This window comes from Crocuta crocuta, unplaced genomic scaffold (genome assembly GCF_008692635.1).
Source record: "Crocuta crocuta isolate KB4526 unplaced genomic scaffold, BGI_CrCroc_1.0 scaffold35, whole genome shotgun sequence".
Taxonomy (NCBI): domain Eukaryota; kingdom Metazoa; phylum Chordata; class Mammalia; order Carnivora; family Hyaenidae; genus Crocuta; species Crocuta crocuta.
Window position 1 is genome coordinate 7,488,590 of NW_027530625.1, and position 22,592 is coordinate 7,511,181.

Sequence of the window (22,592 nt, forward strand, 5' to 3'; positions counted from 1 at the left end):
CGCCGAGGACAGGGTCGGGGGTGGGGTGGAAGGGACAGGGCGTCAAGGGCCGCCTCAAAGTTGAGCCGAACTTTGCTGCGGGGGACGCGCGAGGCGGCGACGCGTGTGCGCTGGGCGCCGGCTGCGGAGCTGACGGCGCAGCACTGGGNCCTGCTAATCCTCTCCCCTTCTCCCCCCTCTCTCTCTCTCCCTCTGCAGCTTGTGGGGAGCTGAGCCTCTCCTTGCATAAACGACATTTCCTTTTTGGCTAACCGCGGGAATTCTGGGTAGTGTAGTTCGGTTTCTGTCTCTGGTCCGGGGAGCGGGGGCTCCTCTGCCCTTTGAACCGGCAGCCTCTCTGGGGAAAAGGGTTGCACGGTCCTGGTATTCGTGGCCAAGGCGGGGCCGTGATTGGGTAAAAGCAGGGCAGGGGCCCTGGGAGGCTCCGGGGCTGGGAAGCTTGGGGTGGAGGTGAGAAGTTTAGGGAAAGGGTGCCTGGGACCGAGCCTCTCGGCCCGCTGACAGGTGACCAGGCCTGACGGGGCCCCAACTGTGAAAAGTGCTGTACAAGCTTCATCATTTCATCCACCATCAGGAGGTCTATTATGCATTCCTGACAGAGCTGGCATCCGAAGCTGGGAGACCCCGGAGACTTGCCCCAGGCCCCTGGCAGGTGTCTGAGCGGATCCTGGGACCTCTCTGGGCGCAGAGGTTCAAAGAGGGTTCGACCCTGGTCTCCGGTAGAACTGTGAACGTCTCTGAGCTGCCGCAAGCCAATAGCCCCACCCCCACCTTACTATTTACTCCCCCAGGCCAAGTCCAGGTGGTTTGTGACATCAGAAAACCTGGCAGCCACGTTAGAGCCATGCTCTGCCCCCGCCCCACCCCCATGACTCTGACCCCCAAAGGAGCCCAGGGGAGCAGGTCATCCTGACCACCCTCAAGCCAGACCATCTTGAGTGCCAGTGAGGGCGGGAGCTGGAGAGGGAGAGTTCCAGCCGCGCTGAGGTCTCTTCTTTGAGGAATGATCAGCCAGGTCAAGTGGCCCGCCTCATGCCAGCACGAGCTCAGGCCACAGGTACCTTATTTCCAGTCCTGCTGACTGAGGCCAAGGTGGGGTGGCCCTCATGACCTGCTTTCTGCCACACAGTAGAACCCCAGACAGCAAAGGTCTCCCAAGGACCCCGTGAAACTGTCCATTTCCAGGAAGAAGACTTCCCTGACCTCTTACCCATAGCGGCCTCTCTCTGCTGTAGAGTCCTGCCCCCGCCCCCCCCACACACACATTCTACCCTCCTGGGACTCACTACAGCCTTCAATGCCTCCTTTGCCAGCAGATGATTATTAGGATACAGATGATTGTACGTATATAAGTAAGATGTTAGCGCTGGGGGGTGTCTGTATCATCGCCCATCCCCCATCACACCCAGCATCCGGAACAGAGCAGACCCCACTGGCCAGGGTGCCCCCCGATGTCACAGATGCCATCCTGGTGTCAAGGACAGGCGTGCTCCATGAACACGTGCTGAGCTGAGCAGTTTTCTCATCCAATGTGAAGAGGACAGAGACCAGCGCCTTCATCTGCTCGCGAAGCAGCCAGAGCCCTGGAGACAACGTTTCCTGAGTGAACGTTCACCCCAGGAAGTGGACTGTTCAGACAGAGACCCGGGGGTCGGGGGTCAGGGGACAGAAGCTTTTCAGAGTCTGGATCCCCAGCCAGATCCGGCCAGGTCCAAAGCCCGCTCAGCTCCTCCTCCAGGGATGCTGTCCTTGCCAGCTGGGACCAGCGCCTCCGAGTGGGACAGAACCGACCCCTAGAAAGCCCTGTTTCTAGAGTCCCACCGGAAAAGGGGCTCAGATGCCCACGGGGTGAGGGTTCTGGCAAAATAGAAGCCCCCCACCTCTTAGCCTCAGCCGCATCGATGCCTCTCCTTTCACATCCCCCCGACCCCATGCAGTACTTCGCCAGGCTCTGAGCTGAGGAGTTCCCCGCCCCCCCAGACCAGCCCTAACAGAAGGGTCTTCATGGGCCGGGCTCACGTATAGGCCCCATCCCGGCTCCTGATGGGCCCGGCTCCTGCTGCCCCAGCTCTCAGGCCCCTTTGGCCTTCCTGCCTCCTGACTCGGTCTTCCTCCTCAGCATTTTCTGGGGTTTGTGGGTGTTGGGCACAGACCCACAGCTGCCTCAGCATATGCGGAAGGCCCGGATGCATCCCCACGTGTGTGGGACTCTGGCGTCTGTAGAAGAGGAAAAGGGGACATCTGGGTGTAACAGGCCCAGCCCCGGGGGGGACCCTCCCATCACCCCCTCTGCTGACTTCATCCTCTCCCCTAGACCTCAGTCTCCCTAGGCTCCTCAGTGAGGGGAAAGAGGAGGGACTGGACGCACAGTCCCAGTCTCGGCTCGGAGATGGTGCACTCTTCAGCATGGCCACTTTGGGGACTCAAGGTCTGGTCAGCAGGAGTACAAGTTCCCTCACTTCTGGGCACGTTGGCCCAGAGAGGCCATGGCAAACCAGTCATATAACAAATCAGAGGTAAGAACGACATGACCCTGCCCAGCTGGGGTTTAACATGCAGCCCAAACAAGCCAAGAGCCCTCCGAGGTCTGCAGAAAGAGCTAGATGCTCCTCACTGAGCGTCACCGGAAGCCATCGCACATATGGCTCTCCACAACGACCCCATGAGCCATCCTCTGTCACCATGGCATTCTGCGGAGGAGGCACTGAGACCCGGTGAAGACAGTGGCATGGACTGAACGGCAGCAGCCCGGCTCCAAACCCCGGAGGCTGGTGATTCAATGTAGCGGGCGCTCTGGTGGCCCTGCAGCCGTAATGGCCTCGCTTTCGTGGCCATCGGAGACCTTCTCCCTCATTGGCCAACCTGCATCTCACGGCCAAAGCCAGTCCTTCAAGAGCGCTCAGGCTCCAAGGGCGCGGTCATCATGGGACTAGAAAGGCATTTCCCAGGAAGGAAAAGCCCTTGTTCTGCACATGGAAATGTTAATGCTGGAATTCTGTTGCCCTGGGAAACAAGTTCTCTCCTTAACTGTTTGGGACCAGATTGGAAGGCAGTGGTAAGGCTTGGAATGTCTACCTGGGAAAACGGGGAAGGGGGGGGGCAGGGCTGGATGGACAGGCAGACGGCTGGAGGCGGGCACTGGGGGTCAAGGCCACCCAGCTGCAGGGCCCAGCTGACATCGTCACCGTACACCCCGCCTGTGCCGGCAGCGGGCTCAGGCCTGGCCAGGTGAGCAGAGATGCGATCTCAGAGAGGGCTGGTCCACGGCTTCCACTACAGCTGCGGAACTCGGTCCCAGTACGGTCATCCAGAGGGGGCCCCGCATTGGAACCCGGGTCACTCTCCCCGGAGAGGCAGTGGCATGCTGCAGGAGATGTCTGCAAGGCGGCGTGTAACACCCACTGCCTAGCGTGGGTGCCTATGGGGCGGTGCAGGCCTTTCTGGCCAGAGATTCAGAACTACATTTCTTCTAGAGCACGTGAGGCTTGGAGCTCCCACCATCCGCACGTGCCTCCCTTCCCCCGCTTTGACTGGACACCTGCGCTGGGTGGGGCGGGCAGAGGACACTGAGGGCACAGCCAGCGCCAGCACAGACGGCAGGTGTGGTCCCCACAGGACTTACGTCCCACGGGCCAGAGTGATGTCAGGGTAAATCCAGAAATGACTAATAGGAGTATGAATTAACATGAATAATATATAGGCACAAATTCATACTTGAAATGGTTACAAGTATCGATTGCTATAAATCAGGACCTATAGAGTAAATTGATTTGTGTGTGTGTCCCGTGTTGAGCTTGGGGAAAGGAGGGTGAAGGGGAAAGGAGGGTGAAGGAGGAAGCACTTTCGGGGGGGCGTGTTGAGGGTGTGTGTAGTAAGCATAATAGAGGAGGTCAGAGTGTGTGAGGACGTGTGAGTGTGTGATGGTGCGGGTGAGTGTGACCGTGTGGGTTTGTGCATCTCTGTGTGGGAGGGTATAGTGGCGGTTGTGCGGGGAAGGGGGGTATGTGGATGAGTATGTGTGTCCGGGTATTGTATGTACCCGTGTGTGTGTGTGTGTGCGCGCGTGTGTGTGAAGTGCGTCATGGTGTGACAAGCATAAGTGGTGTGGGTGTAGATGAGCAAGGGTGTGTTTACAGTGTATGACAGGAGTGTGCCTTGTGTGAGGGTAAATCTGTATGAGCGCGTGGGTGTAGGAGTGTCCAGGATAGTATGTGTGTCCCTGTGTCTGCATGGACCTATGTGAGCGTGTGCCTGTGGGAGAGGTTGAGGGTGTGTCCGCGTGGAAGTGTGGATGGTGGGCGTAGCTGAGGGTGTTTCTGAATGTCCGTGTATGTGAGAGCGTGTATGTGAGAGCGTGCATGTATGTGTCTGTGCACGTGGGCGTGTTGGGGCCTGGGGTCACCCGCGGGATGGAGATTTCACTAGCCAAATGGAGGTCACCTAAGGGTGGCGAGGGGCTGCTTCTCCCAGTCTGAGTCACGGGGGGGATGGAGGCGCCCTCTGGCTCGGCTTCCCCAGCGGAGTGTTTAGACACACAGTTCTGGGTGCCAAACGGCCTGCCCTCCCGCACAATCGTGGGCCCAGCCGGGGAGCTGAGGCTCTGGGGGCGCCCCAAAGTCAGGCAGCGGCCGCCGGAGTGCGCACACACCCTGGGCCCCCGCACAGGACTCCTGGGGCACAGACCCACGGCATCCGCGGGACTGGGGGTTCCCCGTGGGGGTCACGCGTGTGGGCGCTGCCCCAACCGCCCCCGCGTCCCGCGCCCCACACCCGCGTTGGCCGGAGGCGGCGGCGGCCTGGGTGCGGCACTGGGAGTTCTCCAAGGTGCTAAAATAAACCCCGCGGAGGATCAGGTTTCCCGACCGAAATAACCCAGGAGCGGCCTTCGAAATGCGAACTGCCATAGTGATCAGGCAGGGAGCGCCCGGTGGGGGTGGGGGTGGGGTGAAAAATGCTCCTGTCGCCCTCCCAGGCAGGGGCCGGGCCGCTGCCCCTCCCTCTCCTCCCCTCCGGCTGCACTCACCCGTCTCCCCAGGACACAGCCCCCTCCAGGGAGTGGAGCTTCCCCCCCACTCCCTTCCCGTTCCCTTCTGGGGTCATCACCCCAAATAACCCACCTCCTTTGGCCATCCGTCTTGGTAGTAGTTAGTAGGTGTGTAGTAGATTGGAGCCCAGGCTCGGGAACCAGATATTCGTTCATTTGATAAGTATTTATCAACTGCCTACTATATGCCAGGCGGTGCCTAGGCCCCTGGGCCCATAAACGAATAGAGGACAGTCCCTGCCCCCTGGGCTGACCCTCTGTTAGGAGGACACTAGCCACTGACACACACAGAATAAGTGTTACGGCTCATTAGAAAGCACAGTGAGCAAGAGAAAAGGAAAAGAGCAGAGGAGGAGAAGAGGTATTGGGGTGATGTTTGAGTCCTGGGGTACCGCTCTGGCTCACTGGATGACCGGAAACAGTCACTTCACCTCTGAGCTTTGATGTTCCCATTTGTGTGATGAAGACTAAAAGCCTGACTTTGAAGTGTGATAAAGACTAAAAGCTTGACTTTGAAGTTGGCACGGTGGGGGGGGGGGTTAGGGACACACACTTAGCTCCAAGTAGACGGGAACGACTATCAAGTACAAGTTAATGATAAATGCACTTGGCGGTAGTAATAGGAGTAGTACTAGATAGTAGCGGTGGAGCCATCTTAAACGCTCGGAGACAAGAAATAACAAAAGCTGCCACGTACAAACTGCTCCAGGCCCCACAAAGCTGCCAGAAAACCTCTCCTGCTCTCAAAGGAGAGAGAGGCAGTGTATCTAAGTGGTTAGGGGCGAGGGCTTTAGGCTGAGACCCCAGTGTGGATCCTGGTTTCCTCTTACCAGCTGTGGGCCCTAGAAAATCACTCCACCCTCCACCCTCCACCCAGCCCTTTCTCAGCCAGGGATGGGGCCGGAACAGGAAGGCCGTGTAGACCATGGGCTAGGTGGGTAAGGACTCAGGGGAGGCTAGGAGGTCTGCAGGCCTAGGGCCACCCCAGAGTCACCTTTGCACTGGTGACCGGTCCTTGCATGAAGCCTGGTGCCTAGCCGGCCTCAGGCAGCATCCCAGAAGTGAATGGGTGAATGAACGAGGGCCGAGAAGTCAGGAAATAGAGAAGCTAAGGGGCGTATGGCCAGAAAGACAGCCCGCAGGGACCAGCCAGCCCCCGTCCCAACTGTGGCCTTGACCAGCTGTGTGGCCTCCCAGGTGATGCCCCCACCCCAGGCCACTCTCCCTCATCTCTAACATGGGGAAAGGGTGGAAAGACGTGCCCTGTTGGCCAGAAGTTTCTATGATCCCTGCTCTTCCAGGCCTGGGTTCAGCAGTAGGTGGCTCAGGGTGACCCATCAGATCTATGGGAATGCATCTCAGCCCACTTGCCAAGGTCATGATCAATGGGGATGCATTTGGCACTTGCCACTTTAACCACATATCATATTCTACTCTGGGGTGCAGGGGTGTGGTGTAGGGGTGGCCGTGTCAGAAGAGTTCTGGAGACTCATAAAATGGAAAGAAACTACACGTCCAATAATCAGGGGTTGCTTACGTAAAGTATGGCCCACCCACATGACAGAATGCCAAGCGGCCATTGAAAAAAAAAATAGTGGGTTGTCATGGAAACATGGTCAGGTTTATATTAAAGGAAAAGGGTAGGTTCTTTTTTTTAAAGGGCGTATAAGCCAATCATATTTTTTAATTTTTTTAATATCTTTATTTTATTTTGAGAGGCAGAGACAGAGAGCGAGCGGGGGAGGCGCAGAGAGAGAGGGAGACACAGGATCTGAAGCAGGCTCCAGGCTCTGAGCTGTCAGCACAGAACCCGACGCGGGGCTCGAACTCACGAATCGTGAGATCATGACCTGAGCCGAAGTTGGACGCTCAACTGACTGAGCCACCCAGGCGCCCTGAGCCAACCATATTTTTAAATGCATATTTGTGTATAGATGATGTATATAGATATAGTTTGTTTAATATATACTCCTTCTAGTTATTAAAGTAATACTTGCTCTTGTAAACTACTTCATTAATTGGAAATGAGACCCTTTATAACCTGACCACCCTCATGTTAATAGCAGTGGTCTCCAGACAGTAGGATTTACACCTATATCATCTGCACTTATTGAATTTATCTCAATCAGCATGTAATGCCTTGACAATAAGGAAAAAATAAGGGAACTGGTAAAAGTATACTGTTTTATAAACTGGCTAGTTATTTCATGGGTGTGTAGCCTATCTCTCCAATTAGACTTCAGGAAAAGATCAATGAAAGCATCGATTCAATGAATGAATTCTGAGAATTTTTTTAAATGCTTATTTATTTTCAGAGAGAGAGAGAGAGAGAGCAGGGGAGGGGCAGAGAGAGACGGAGAGAGAGAATCCCAGGCTGACAGCACAGAGCCTGATGTGGGGCTCTGTCCCAACACCATGAGATTATGACCTGGGCTGAAATCAAGAGTCGGATGCTTAACTGAGCCACCCAGGCACTGCCAAATTCTGAGAATTTTTGAGAAGTAGGACTGTGTGGCCTATGGTGGCCTTATAGAGGGACGGAGCCTGCTTCTCAGCTGTCTGAGAATGTGAGCAGGGCCACGCTACCTGAGAGAAGAAGAAGCAGGTCTCAGGCTCAGTGAGCCCCTCACAACATCCTTCCGTCAGCCCCCCAGAGTGGGGAACAGAGGCCACGAGGGCTCAGGGGACTTACTCGTGGTCACCAAGCTGGTAGTGGCTGAGCCAGGGTTTGAACCTGGGGCTGTCTCTCTCCAGAGCCCACTCTTAACCACTCCTGGGTGCCAGAGCCCCGCCCGATCCCACGGACCTCCTCAGCGTGGATCCCACGGTGGCCCTGAGAACCTGCTGGCAGCTCTGACCGGCCCAAGATGCTGACACAGACCTCGGGGTATTAATAGCCCCAGTCTGGGCTCGCCGCCTCTTCCCCTCCTGAGGTCAGCCCGGGTCATGGGCCCCGTGCAGGGAGAGGAGTGCCCAGGTGGAGGACTGAGCGAGCGTGCCCAGGTCCCTGCTGTCTGAGGGATCTGTCTTGAGGCCCTCCTGGTCCACCCCAGGGACTGCTTGGGTGTTGAACCTCCACCGTTCTGGGTTTCTTGGCGGGAGGCCTTCATACCTCTGAGCCTCCGCTTCCTCATCTGTAAAATGGGGGTGGTATATCATCTTCACAGAAAGGTTGGTTGTGGGGTGAGGATAAGCCAGAGCACGTAGCTCAGTACATGGCCCGCTACCCACGGACTCTGAGCACATCTCCATGTGCTTCTGTGCAGGGTCCCCAAGGAGGCAGCACAGGTTATCATCGCTACACCCAAGGGGCTGGGATGCAACACAGTCTGGGCCATTGTCTCCTGTGTGATCAGATCCTGCTTGATCTGGATGGAATGGTCTGGAAGAAGAAGGCTTCACTCCCTTGCAGGGAGTCTGCAAGGAGCCCTGGACTGAGGACTGAGGGGGCCTCTGGCTTCACACCAACCAGGTGCGGTATGGGTATGGGTCCTTCTGAAGGGAGCACTCAAGATCAATTCCTAACCCACAGGGTTGAGGGCTCACTATGGGGCAGGGACCCTGCTCGGCATTTAACAGACACCATCCCCCTGACCTCACCGCAGCCTTTGAGAGGTAGATGCTGTTATTCCCGTGTTACAGGGAGAGAAGCCAAGGTCCAGACAGGCCGAGTGACTTGTTCAAGATCCCACAGCTAGTTGGTGGCAGATCCCAGCTCATCCCCCATTTGTCAGACTCTGGAGACCATGGCTGGTGCCCCGTGGCCAGCGAGCACTCACTGCCCCCTGCCCCCAGGCAGCCTACTGTCCTTGGGAGGCTCTGAACCTGGCGCCTGGAGGCTGTGGGGTGTCACAGGGAGGGCTCTGTGATTGGAAGGGAAGGCACAGCCTCCTGCGTCCATCCCAACTGGATGGACAGGCCCTGCCTGCCCCTAACTGTGAGATCAGAGTCTTCACCCCAACCCTTCTGGCCGCCCTCTATCAATGGCTTTTTCTTGAGCCCAGGCCCAGCGGAGACTTTGGGTTCCTAGAGTCACCCAGGTGGGGACAGAGAGGCCTGACCCAAACCCCAGATCCTCAGCTGGGCCCTCTGGGTCTGCCTCTCTTGTCCTTCTGCGTTCTGCACCGGCCACGCGGGCCCCCGAGACCTCACGTGGGGCGTCCTGTCCTCTCGCCATGATTCTCAACCCAAACCCCATGGTTCTGTGACCCTACCCCACACCTGCAGTCATTTCCATGTCATTCCATGACCCCCACTGAACTGAGCTCCCCGGGGCCAGGGGCGGACCTGTCATTCACGGCACGTGCCCGGCCCCTCGAGTCGCGCCAGGCGTTTGATAAACACTGATGAGCTGCCCGAAGTTGCTGTCATGTTCCCGTCCTTCAAAAAACTCTAAGCAGTGGAGCCAGCCTCCAAAGGGGCAGATCCCTTACCAGCTGATCAATTAACCCTCCCTCTAGCGGAAATCAGATCTTACAGATTGCCATTTGATTGGACTCTCGTGCACCGAAGCCAAATTCAAGCCTGATGAAAAAAAAAAATAGGAATCAAACCCCAGCCTACCAGCTTAATGAAATGCTGTCACAGAGGGGAGGGGCCGGCCCCCAGCGGGCCCGAGATGATGCTGTCAGTGACGTTGTTCAGTACCTGGAGAGGCCTTTGGCCTGGCCCCGCTGTCCGGCCCGCGGGATGGGGTCCAAGGGCCCAGGCCAGCGGGGAGGGCAGGCCTGGCTCACAGCGACCCTCGCTGCTCAGACAGAACCTGGTAAGAGCAGGGGTTAGTTCAGGGCCCGCATCTGGGGGCCTCTGGGCCGGGCCAGCAGGAGAACTACATTTCCCAGAGTCCTCCAATCCCGGGGACTGAGCCATTGGAAGATTTAAATAGCCCAGGCCGAGGCAGCCAGGCCGCAGGCTGTGGACTCGTCCGCCTCCCGGGTGGCTCCATTGGCGCTGGCCCGCGTCGGTGGGCTCGATTGGCTGCCCGGCTGGCACTGACGTCCCCGCGGAGCCCGGTGGCAGCTGATGGTAAACAGCCATGTGCAGTCTTCCACTCTATATTTAACAGCTGCTGCGGAGAAGGCAGGGAGGCAGGAAGGGAGTGGTGGCGGGCTCCCCGGGCGGCTCCTGTCTTCGGGGAGAAGGCCTCCCAGCCCGGCTGGCACCGGCCCTCGCCGGGTGAGGCGTCACCATGCCAGCCTCCCAGAGCCGCGCCCGCGCCCGGGACCGCAACAACGTCCTCAACCGAGCCGAGTTCCTGTCCCTGAACCAGCCCCCCAAGGGCGCCCCGGAGCCCCGCAGCTCGGGCAGGAAGGCCCCGGGCCCCTCGGCGCAGCCCCCACCCCCCAGCGATGGCGCCCGCGAGAGGCGCCAGTCACAGCAGCTGCCCGAGGAGGACTGCATGCAGCTGAACCCCTCCTTCAAGGGCATCGCCTTCAACTCCCTGCTGGCCATTGACATCTGCATGTCCAAGAGGCTGGGGGTGTGTGCCGGCCGCGCCGCGTCCTGGGCCAGCGCCCGCTCCATGGTCAAGCTCATTGGCATCACGGGCCACGGCATCCCCTGGGTCGGGGGTACCATCCTCTGCCTGGTGAAGAGCAGCACGCTGGCTGGCCAGGAGGTGCTCATGAACCTGCTCCTGGGTGAGTGTGCCCGCCGTCCGCCACCCACCCCGCCAGGTCCCTGGGAGGGAGCCCACACCACCCCGCCCCGGGCCAGCGTGAGGGGGGCCCTCAGAAGCCGACTGGCACCGGCTAATGAGGTTAGGCAGGAAGGGTGCCCCAGAAACAGACAAACCTCCAGCCTGGGAAAGAGAGAACGGGGGATGCGCAGACAGGGGGCCCCTCCAAAGAGGGGGCCTTGAGAAGGTGGAGGCCCTGCGGAACCTCTAAGGAAGGGCCCAGCTCTTGGCAAAGTGGCCCGCTGCCCCAGAGGCGGCTTGAAGGACAGGGTGCTGGAGGCTGTGACCTCGAGGGAGGCCATCAAGAATCTGGTGGGGGTCCCGGTAAGTGTCCTAGAGAAGGGGTGACTCCCATGCCATGGGTTGGGGTCCTTGAGATCCTGGGCTGCTTGCAGATGCAGACAGAGCTTGTGAGCCCCCCGCTGCTCTCCCCCCGCCCCCCCCGGATGGTCAGAGACCCTGCCTGCTGCCCAGATTTGGGGGTGCGAGAGGTCCAGTCCGGGGCTCCCGCCCACTTACCTGCTGCTTCCTAGGTGACTCGCTGGAGGAACGGGCGAGGTGAGCTGGTGCTGGTTTGTTTTACCATGTTTTCTGCCTCCAGCATCTCTCCGTTTGGCACTGCCCTTTGCCGGCACCACATGGGACCCACTCCCCTCCACTCATAAGGTGACACCGGCCCCCATCCTGCCCATCTCCATGTACCTTCAGATCCCCAAGGTGCTGGGGGAACCAGCGTCCACTCTCCATGCTGGGCCCCTGTCTGTCTTCCCCCCCCCGCCCCCCGCCCCCCTCTCAGCATGGCCACCAGTTTGGGCTCAGGCAGGGGGAGGTCTCAGGCCATGCAAACCCTGCCCAGGGAGCCCAGCTCCAGAAGGGGCGTAGCCTGGACCACTGAGGACTGCGATCCCAGGCAAAGCTGCGATAATGTGCACCTCGCNTACATTCCTTATTGTCCCTCCCGAATAGACAGTCCCACGTGACTGGGGCGATTATCGCTCCCACTTTACAGATTAGGAAATTGAGGTTCCTATAAATAAAGCAACCTGGCCAAGGCTTCAGAGCTAGAGATTTGCACCGGGTCCGCCTGACACCAGGCTTGAGCTCTTTCCAGGCGCCCTGGCTTGGGCTTCGGGGGGCAGAGCCCTGCACTCAGTATCCAAGGTTTCCCTGCGGCTCTCACAGCCCCAGACAGAGCAGCAGGTGCAGAAAACTGTGTTGGGAGTTAGATTGTCTGGGGTCCGAGGACAGGGGTGACAAGGGACCCTCAGGCCCCTCTCAGCCCTGCTCCCTAGACCCCCTCCGCACACCCCTTCCCTGGGCGACGTTGGAAGTGGTAAAGCTGTATCTGTAATGTGTTCAGTGTTTACCGCGTGCCCGGAGTTGCGTGAAACACACCTTTGCTCTGAGTCCTCTCACAGCCCCAGGAGGGAGAAGCAGTATCCTTCCTCTTGTAAAGAGGAGGAAACTCAGGCACAGGGTGGTGACTTGCCCACGGTTATGCAGCCAGTCAGAGAGTCAAAGACGGAGCGGGGAGCACCTCTAGCTTATTATGTTGTTGTTGTTTTTAAATTTTTTTAATGTTTTATTTACTTCTGAGAGAGACAGACAGACAGACAGTGTGAGCAGGGGAGGATCAGAGAGAGAGGGAGATTCAGAATACAAAGCAGGCTCCAGGCTCTGAGCTGAACTGTCAGCACAGACCACAATGAGGGGCTCGAACCCACAAACTGTGAGATCATGACCTGAGCCGAACGCTTAACTGACCAGGCCGCCCAGGTGCCCCTCCTCTAGCTTGTTAACAGGAAGTTTCTGGCTCATTCCGGCAACCAGCAGCTGTGGGCACAAAGGCTTCTGCTTCAGAGGATGAAGACCAAGGCTCGGGATGCCTCCCTTCTTGAATGAGAATGACAGGCGTTCTTAAGTTTTTAAAAACATTATTTATTGAGCTTCTTCACGTACCAAACACTATGCCATGAATGTCCTGTATTTCATAATCTAAAAATATTTTTAATGACTTAAGTATTCATATACCCACTTCACAGATGAGTTAACTGAGGGGTCCAGGGACATGTCCACCCTGCACAAGAGTTAGTGGTAGGCCCAGGGACCAAAGCCATGTCCTCCAGAAGGCAAATCCTTTGCGCCCCACCCCCCGCCCATGCACTGTGAGCCTGCAGGCTGCACGGACCGCCTGATCATTCCAGAAGCATGAATACAGCAAGGAGGTGAAGGGTCTGGGGGGAGGTTTTCCACCTACCAGCAGCTTTGCTGATGTATCTGGGTGCTAAGAGCACAGAGAAATAAGGGCTTGGCCCAAAGCAGCCTCTCCATGGCAGGCGCTCAGAGCAGCCGGAGTGCCCTGTGGGCTCTGCTCGCTTCATGGGGGTGCAGACCAAGCCCCTCAGTTCCGTGGCAGAGAGCCGCAGCGGGTACCCAGGGTGGGTTCTGATCCCACAGCTCTGGCGCAACCCGCCGGGGGGCTGCCCACGCCATCCTCCACCTGGGGAGAGCAGCCCGCCCACTGAGCAGCACAAAGTGCAGACTTCTGTCTCTCCTTCAGTCTTTGGGGGGCCAGGGTGGGGAGCAGCTTTCAACCCTAGAGCACAGGGTCCAAGGTCAGCCTGGGCTTTGTCCAATCCTTCCCTGACCCTTTCCCTCTCTGTGAACTTGGTCAAGCCAGTTCCCATCTCTGAGCCTCAGTTTGCTGATCTGTACATGGGGCCCCAGGGCTCACGGGAAGCTGATAAGGCCCTTGGCACAGTGGGAGGCGGGTGAGCAGTAATGCCCCATGCCACCACCCAGCCCTGCCCTCCCGCCCTGAGCACCAGGCGACCTAGTGAATTCCCGGGGGGGGTGTCTCTGGGCTGGGAGTGGGGGCCCCCACCTGTGTAGCTGGGACCTGGGCCCCCTGCGGCCCCAGAGGGGAAAACTCAGGAGGCCTGGGAACACAGCTGGGCCAGGAGGAGGTTCTCTGCGCTGCCGCCCACCACCCCGTGCCCCCCCAGCCATGCTGCCCAGCCTGGAGAAAACACCTAAAGGGGCCTTAGCAGCTGGGAAAACCTTGGCCTCCAGAGTCGGCTGGACCTGGGTGCGAATCCTAGCCCTGCTGTGGGAACTCAAACAAGTGACTTTGCCTCTCTGAGCCTCGTTTCCCTCATCTGTCGAATGGGTGGCTGGGACAGCTCACTGTAAGAATCTTGGCACGTACTGATGCCGGTTAACGCTTGTGCAACTCTGCGCGTCACCATCCGTGCCCCATCACCATTATCAAGAGCAGTCCCAGGGTTTCCCCCAGGCTCCAGCCACCTGCGAGACGACTCGGTCCCCTCCCTCGCCCCTCCCCTGCAGCTCCAGGCTTGATGATCCCACAGGGAACACGCAGCAGGTGATGCAGGCCGATCCCAGCTCACCAAGCCCGTGCCGGTTACTTCCTGGGCCTCCTTGGCCGACCATGGCTTCGGTGTCTTGTTGCCACGATCTATAAAACTGTCTTTATTGACATTGTCCTGGTTATGAAAACCATACACTCGTCCCTTTCTGTATCATTTTTTAATGGTGAAAAATACATACATCACACTTGTCATTTTCGCCATTTTAAGTATACATTTCATGGCCATTGAACACATTGACAATGTCATGCAACCCTTACCACCATCCATCGCCAGAACTTTTTCCTCGTCCCAGACTGAAGCCCCGTCCCCGTTAACCCTTGACTCCCCGCCCCTCCCCCAGCCCCTGGCAGCCACCGCTCTCCTTCCTGTCTCTATGAACTTGACTTCTCTAGGGACCTCATAAAAATGGAATCACACACCACTGTCCTTCTGTAACTGGCTTATTGCACTTTGCGTAATGGCCCCCAGGTCCGTCCATCCTGTAACAGGCATCAGGAGTCCCTCCCTTTGCAAGGCTAAATAATACCCCACGGTCTGGCTAGGCCACGTTTTGTGTACCCATCATCTGTCAGTAGACACTCGGCTGGCGTCTGGCTTCTGGCTGCTGCGACCCTTGCTGCTCTGAACATGGGTGTGCAAGTCCCTGCCTTCGGGGCTTTGGGGTAACTATTCGGAAGTAGAATCGGTAGGTTAAATGGCAATTCCAAGTTTAATTCTTCAAGGCGCGCCCGCACTGTTGCCTGTGCCGCTGCTCCGTTTTACGTTCCCACCAGCGACACCACAAGGGCTTCCTTTCTCCGTGTCCTTCGCCGACGCCTGCTGTTTTCCGGGTCTTGAGAATAAGCGTCCCAGTGAGTGTGCAGAGTGGAATCTCGTGGTTTTGAGTTGCATTTTCCTGAAGGGTTAGTGATGTTGACCACTCTGTCATCACACGCTCCTCTCGTGAGAGAAATCCGAACATCACGAGGACGGGTGACCAAAAGAGCGAGTGCTTCCCTTAAGCCCCCTCCCCGGGAATAACGTCTCCTTACGGTTTGGGCCACGGGCCTCTGCACGCATGTGACAGCCTAGCTCTGTGCACGTGCTAACGGATCGTAGGTTTCTCAGATGACCTCCTGCGGTGTTTTTCCCAGCTTGGCCTCAGTCTCACAGGACNTCTCACCGCCCCCTGGGTCCTGCTCTCAGTGACGGATTGGTGATGACTCCCCCCGCCTCCGGCCACCTCCCAGCTTCCAAAGCCTGTCCCTGATTGATGACTACCTAGGCTGACCGGCCTGCCCGTCTGGAGCTCTCCTGCGGAGATGGTGGCTGCCGGCTCTGTAGGGAGAAAACATTCCCCCGCCTTCTCCCAGCTTCACTTGTCATGTCTCCGTGCGGCTCAGTGAGAGACATCAGTCCCTCCGGGGGGCCTTCAGCCGCCCCCTGACCAGGCACTGTCCTGACAGCTGCCCTTGTGGCCATGTGTGACAGGGCAGGCTCGTGTCTACACTGCCTGGCACTCAGCTGAGGGAATAGATGATGCTGTGAGACTCCTGTGCCCATGGTTTTGATCTCCTTGTACCCCAACCGTCTTTGGAGATAGCTAGAGCCGGACTCAGTACCTGGACTCTTCAGATGAGGAAGCAGATGGTTCAGGCCAGGGGAGACAGAGGCAGGCCAGGGCCTTCGCATCGGCCCCCTCGGGGGTGCCCAGGGCTGGGGGCATGGCTCTGGCTGAAGTCAAGGGCCGCCCAGATCAGGAGAGGTGCGGGGCCCGTACACACGCATGTATACACACACACGCACGCACACACTACTCGCACCAACAGAGTGGAGGTCCCCGTGCTGAAAGACTGGAGGTTCCCACCTACCCTCAGGACCCCCACCCCCCACTCCACCCTGTGCGCCTCCCTCCCAGCTAGATCCTGCTGAAACCGGGGGCTGGTTTTTTAAATAACTTTTCTGTGCGTGTGCTGAAATCCACATGAAATTGACCATTTTAACCATCTTTAAGTGCTGGAATTCAGTGGCGTGAAGCACATTCGCGTTGTAGGTAGCTATCACCCCACCCACCCCCAGAGCTTTTCCATCTTCCCAAACTGAGACTCTGCCCCCACTTCAACAAGAGCTCCTCATCCACTCCCTTCACCTGACAAGGTCCCAAGGTTCATCCATCCCCAGCCCTTGGCTACCACTGTTTACTTTCCGTCTCTATGGATTCATCTAATCTAGGGAACTTCCTCAAAGTGCAGTCATGCAATATTTGTCCTTTTGTAAAAAGGACTATTTAAAAATGTGATGTGCCCAGTAATGCCTGCTCATGGGAAGAAGACAATTAGGGGCGCCTGGGTGGCTCAGTCGGTTGGGCGTCCGGCTTCGGCTCAGGGCATGATCTCACGGTTCGTGGGTTCGAGCCCCGCGTCGGGCTCTGTGCTGACAGCTCAGAGCCTGTTTCAGATCCTGTGTTTCCCTCTCTCTCTGCCCCTCCCGTGCTCATGCTCTGTCTCTCTCTGTCTCAAAAATAAATAAATATTAAAAAAAGACAATTAAATGCAGAATCACAAAAAGACAATAAAAATCACCCTCCTCTTCCTACCTAGAGAGAAGCGCTGTTAACCAGTCCGTGGAGTGTGGCTCCCAGACTTTTCGTCTCTGTGCATAGACGCATCTACATCTTATTTTACAAGAACGGCGTCATACTGTAAATCCTGTTTGGTACTTATCCTTTTCCACTTAAAAAACCCCAGAGCGCGCCTCCGGTGGCTATAAATATACACCTGCCTCATCGTTGGCGGGGCCCCAGCACGCCATTGTCTAGACTTGGCCACGAGACTTCCCTTCCGTCTCCTACTCAAGGGCATTGTGTTGGTGCGGCCTTCAGGGTTACGAAGACGGCGAATCACAGTGCGCGTCCCTAATGACTTCCCAGGGAGATCCCCCGCCGATGGAAGAGCGGGGTCAAGGGAGACATGTTGTAAAGGCTTCTAAGTCTGAGGCCAAACGCCCTTCGGAAAGTTTGGACGGATTGACGCTGCCCCGCGGCACTGCGGGGTGGTCCCCCAGCTCCTGGTGGACTCGGAATGGGGAGATAAGAGACAGGGTGGGCCCCCGGGCCCGGGGAGCTGGGACCCCTCCTCCCTGCCCCAGCGGGTGAGAGGCACGGCCCGCAAACCCGTCCCCTGGCCAGCCGACAAGGAGCCCCCTCCAGGCCTGGCTTTGCTCGCTGCTGAGTCCACAGCCTCCCCGTTCCTGCCCCCTGCCCAGCTGACTCCCCAGTGCTGGAAAGCAGCTGAAGCGCCACGGGGCCCGTGAGAGGTCACCTCAGCCATTCCTCTGCCTCCGGGCAGATGTGCGTGTGCGCACACACGCGTGCACGCACACAAGTAGCCAGCCACGGGCAGGCAGGAGGCCTCAGGAGCAGCGAATTCCAAGTCGGCCGTGATAGCAGCTCTTTTCTGAGAAAGCTCTGGCCGCTGCCTCGGCCCCTGTGACCCGCTGGTGGGGTGGGGGAGCGCAGGGGGCACCGAGCCAGGCTTGCATCCTGCTCTGAGGCGGCAGCGGGACCTGGGGCACGGCTGCGCTGCCTGCCTGGGGGTCTGGACATCTCAGAGCCCGGCTTGCTGAGAGGGGCCCGGAGTGGAGCCGGCTACAGCCAGGACAGTGAGTGAGGCCGAACCCGGCGTCCCAGGCGCCGTTTATGAAGCGCTTCCTGCGAGCAGCGCCCTGAGTGGCCTCCGGGGTTTTGTCAGTGAGGGGAGGGAGGCTCCGGACATGCCAAGGTCGAACTTGGCAAGCAGCTGACCTTGAAGCTGGCCTCCGATTCTGGAGCCCAGGTGCGTGCGCAGCCCCTGCCCTGCTTGCCTGCAGGGGTGGAGGCTGGGGAGGCCAGGTGGCCTGCCCTGCTCGCACCGCGGGCTCCCGTCACTGTCCTGCCTCTCGCCCCCAAGCGCCCTGCCAGCCGACCTTCCCCGAGGGGCCCCCCTTGCCTCCGCTCCAAGTCCAAGAGGAATGTAGGTCAGGGAACTTGACAGCGCCGTGCGACTGGAATTCACGGAGCCCTGAGTGATGGCGCCATTTGCTTCTATTTCTGGGCTCTAGATTATGCGCTGACAGTGTCAGAGTCACGGTCACAAGGAGGGCTGGCTGGGGTGCTGGAGGAGGGGAGAGCGGCCCTTCCGGACAGCAGGAGGGGTGGGGAGGTGCTGGGAGGCCCCGGGAAGGCGTCGGCTCTGCCGGAGAGCCGTCTGTCTCTCCATCCGCTAAGCCTCAACAGCGAACGGCTGCGGCGTGGGGAGTGGGAGACCCCCGGCCCTTTGCACCTGTAAAGGAACTCTGTCTAACCAGTGCTTACTGCCCACATGCCACCTCGGCCCGCGGCACTCTGCCAGCCTGTTTCATCAGCCCCAGACCCGGCCGTGCCTGACCTACCCAAGAACCAGTCATACCCGAGAACTAGAGGTCAAGGGAATGAATGAACAAGGCATAGGATGGGTCGGGCTGGCGGGACAGCCAGCGGCAAAGGGGTAGAGTCTCTACCTCGTTATGGCTTCCAGAGACAGAACCAGCTGGAAATAGCAGATTCCCAAAGGCCCAAGGTGCAGGGCTTTTGAATCATGGGACACAGGAGCGCCTGGGTGGCTCAGTCGCTTACACATCCAACTCTTGGTTTTAGCTCGGGTCATGAGCTCACGGTTCATGGGTTCGAGCCCCGCATCAGGCTCTGTGCTGACAGTATGGAGCCTGCTTGGGATTCCCTGCCTCCCTCTCTCTCTGCCCCTCCCCTGCTCGCTCGCTCTCAAAAATAAACACTGAAATCAGGGGACACAGGTAGCCTCTGAGGCCTCTGTGGGGGGAGGGGAGGGTCCCTGAACCGAGCTCCCGAGTGTGACCACAGGGCCGCCTCTGTCTTCTGTTACGCACACTGAATCTTTTATCTGCTTTAAAGGGGGAAAAAATGCTTTGCCCCTAAAAAAAGGGTATGGGTCTAGCTCAGCCCTTGGCCTGTGGGTCCTGAGCACCCATCAGGAGAGCTGGGCATGTGGGGGGATTCGGGCACAGGCCCTTCCTGCCTTCAGCCACCGAATCCGAGTGGGGCCCTGAGCCGGGGGCACCCACCCGACAGCCCTGAGATGCCGCCCCCGCCCCCTCCCTCCCGCCTGTCTCTGTGCACACCCACACCAGGGTTCACACTCTTCTGGGAAGGCGGATTTTACACCAGCAACAGCTTGCCAAGTGGATGGGCCTTGGGTTTTGGCTGAGAAACTTGGTCACCAGTTGGCCAGTCGACTGTGCCTTCCAGTGGCTGGGGTCATGCTTGGCTCTTCTCAGGGCCCGATCCTTGTCCACATTAACCCCCTGCCCCCAAGACCCCAGCCGGCAGCCCACCCGACACCCAGGCTGCACAAAGCGTGGGGAAGGCTGGACCCTGGGCGCGTTGATTTCCCGTCAGGAGGTGGGGGGTCTCGGAACGGGGCCAGGTAATCTCGACCCTGGGGGAACCTCAGAGGAGGAAACCCTCTCACTGATGCACCTGCTGAATGCCGGCCGGCCGCCAGGATCAGGCTGCCTGGGACTGAAGAACGAGGGAGAATAAGTCAGCAGGGGGCAGGGGAAGGGCGGAACCCTCCGGAACAGACGAGCCACAGGTATGAATACTCCAGCCTCTAAGGCTTTGTCTTGTCCTCCGTAAAATGGGGACGATATAGCCTGGCTGCTGCGGCAAATGGTGTGATGGTTCTTCTGAAAGTTACCACCTCGAGTTACCATATGGTGCCGTGACTCCTTCCGTAAGCAGGTGCTCGGCAAATACCTGTGCACGAGCATCCACAGTAGCCAGAAGGTGCAAGGAACCCAGGCATCCCCGACAGGTGAACAGATACACAAACAGCGGGGGGGTGGGGGTGGGAGGGGTTTCCCGACAGTGGAATATCATTCAGCCTCGGGAATGAGGTTCGGATGCACACTGCGGGCACGGACCTCGAACACCTGATCCTGGGTGAAAGGAGCCTCACACAAGGGCCCACGTGCCTGATTCCCTGCTTAGGAAATGCCCACGGAGGCAAATCCACAGAGACAAAAGGCAGATTAGTGGCGGCCAGGGTTGGGGGGACCAGGGGAGGGACAGGTTGCGTAACGGGTAGCGGACTTCCTTGTGGGGGCGATAAACGTGTTGGCACCGGGAGGAGGCGGTGGTTGTCCAGTCCTACGGATGTTTGTTGTTGTTGTTGTTTTTTAAGTTTATTTTGAGAGCGAGGGAGAAGCATGGGCGAGGGAGGGGCAGAGAGAGAGACAGGAGAGAGAAGCCCAAGCAGACTCCGAGCTGTCAGCACAGAGCCCGACACGGGGCTCGAACCCACGAACCGTGAGATCATGACCTGAGCCGAAGTCAGACGCCTAACCGACTGAGCCCCCCAGGAGCCCCAGCCCTGTGCATGTATTAAATGCCACTGAACGTACACTTGGGTGACATGAATTTCACCTTCGCTTCTGAAATACAAGGACAGTCCGGTGCTGCTCCCAGCACTGCAGGGACGCCAGTGAGTTCCTTCCGGAAGAATCACCAGCCAGGGTGGTGGGTCAGGGCCGAGGCCCTCCGCAGGGGCCCGTGACGCCCCTGATGACCCACTCTGTCACGCTGGCACCTTCACTGAGCACCGTGAACAAATTGGGTCCGGACCGTCCCCGAGCAGGTGTGGCATCCAGGGGAAGAGAGACGAGTAATGCTGAGAAGGTGTGCGGTGTGCCGGGACTTTGGTAAACAGGTGGCCAGGAAGGCTGCTCTGCTGAGGGGAGGGAGGGCGTGAGCCGGGTGGGCATTCCAGGAAAGGGCGTTCAGGTACAGCACAAGCAAAGGCCCTGGGGTAGAAACGTGCCCGGGGAACAGCGTGGCTGGAATGAAGAAAGCAGGGCGGGGCGGGGGTGCTGAGGGTGAGGGGACGCTGACGGTCCCCCGGGGCCTCTCCCTCTCGCCCGCAGCCCTGCTCCTGGACATCATGATGGTGGCCGGCGTGCAGAAGCTCATCAAGCGTCGTGGCCCGTTCGAGACGAACCCCAGCCTCCTGGACTACCTCACCATGGACGTGTACGCCTTCCCCGCCGGGCACGCCAGCCGCGCGGCCATGGTGTCCAAGTTCTTCCTCAGCCACCTGGTGCTGGCCGTGCCCCTGCGCATCCTGCTGGTGCTCTGGGCCTTCTGCGTGGGGCTGTCGCGGGTGATGATCGGGCGCCACCACATCACGGACGTCATCTCGGGCTTCATCATGGGCTACTTCCAGTTCCGCCTGGTGGAGCTGGTCTGGATGTCTTCTAACACCTGTCAGATGCTGATCTCCGCCTGGTGAGCCCCGGGACTCGAGAGAGGGGCAGGCGCCGCGGCCGACCCGCCACCGCGTCTCCCCCCGTCGGCNCTCTGGGCGGGCGGGGGGTCCCCGGGGGACGGCCGTGCTTTGCTTGCGCCACACGAGGACTCAAGGTGACAGGCGCGGGGCCGAGTCATGTCCTGCCCCTTCGTCATCCTCACGACTGCTGAGTGCTTGGCTGTGCCCACTGTGCCACGGCACGATGCCTGGCAAAACGCCCCCCCCCCACTCCCACCGCCCAGCACAGGCGCCACTGCCGTTGACCGTCATCGATAGCTTAGGGTGGCACTTTCCAGAGGGCACCCTGCCGGACGCCAGCCTGCAAGATGCTTTGGGAAGGAAAAGCGTTTTGTGGTCAAATACACTTGGGGAATGCTGCATACTCTGCCCCCATGCCGGACATTCGCAAGGGCCGTTGTCGTCTCAAAGGCTCTGACAAGTCCTGTAGAAACGCTTCCTGTCAAACACGGTTCAACTCCGTGTTTCCTCAACTTATTTGGCCACAGACCCCTTTTCTCGAGGAACAGCTACTCACCCCCAAAGAACCACCGTCTCCTCAAGCACATTTTGGGAGAGGCCGCCCGGGAGCCGGAGGGTGTGGGCAGAGCCCACGGCCACGGGCTTCGGTGCCGCTTTGGCCCCCAGGGGCCGGACTCCATGTGGCCTGATAGGTCGTTTCCAAGTGCCCATTATGGATGTGTGTTTCATGTGACAATACAGGCAATCTGCAGGGGACCCTCTCTGTGCTCTCTCCTCGTGTGATGCAAGTTTCCAGGCTGGGGGGAGGGGTCTCTGTTGACGTAAAAGGGTGGGATTTCTTCAGCCCCAGATGGGCCACGGTGTCAGGTGGTCAGAGGTGAATGGGCTTCTAGATTTTTCCAGGCTGGTTGGTCATTCTCCCTGAAGTCACGATGCAGGGGCTCGAACTCACAAACTATGAGATCACGACCTGAGCTGAGATCAAGAGTCAAACCCTTAACCAACTGAGCCACCCAGGCGCCCCCATTTTAACCTACATCTTAATCACATCTGCAAAGACTGGATTTCTGAATAAGGTCACATTCATAAGCAAGAGAGTTACGACTTCAGCATATCCTTTATGGGGCCCCCCTTCGACCCCCAGCACCTACGATCCTTTGGGC

General features: G+C 58.6%; 1 protein-coding gene across 4 annotated transcripts; it reads left to right on the forward strand.

The window, feature by feature from the left end:
* The first annotated feature begins 898 nt into the window (after window positions 1-898).
* Window positions 899-21,489, forward strand: PLPP7 (phospholipid phosphatase 7 (inactive)). 4 transcript variants are annotated; one of them, XM_077768403.1, is made up of 5 exons: window positions 899-1,057; window positions 1,410-3,055; window positions 8,311-8,516; window positions 10,110-10,683; window positions 21,068-21,489. In XM_077768403.1, the coding sequence occupies exons 4-5, from the start codon at window positions 10,233-10,235 to the stop codon at window positions 21,430-21,432; spliced, it is 816 nt and encodes a 271-aa protein (XP_077624529.1). In that variant the 5' UTR covers window positions 899-1,057; window positions 1,410-3,055; window positions 8,311-8,516; window positions 10,110-10,232; the 3' UTR covers window positions 21,433-21,489. The 4 variants fall into 4 exon arrangements, with proteins under 4 accessions (XP_077624529.1, XP_077624530.1, XP_077624528.1 ...); XM_077768404.1 differs by having other exon boundaries at window positions 1,461-3,055; XM_077768402.1 differs by having other exon boundaries at window positions 899-3,055.
* The last annotated feature ends 1,103 nt before the right edge of the window (window positions 21,490-22,592 follow it).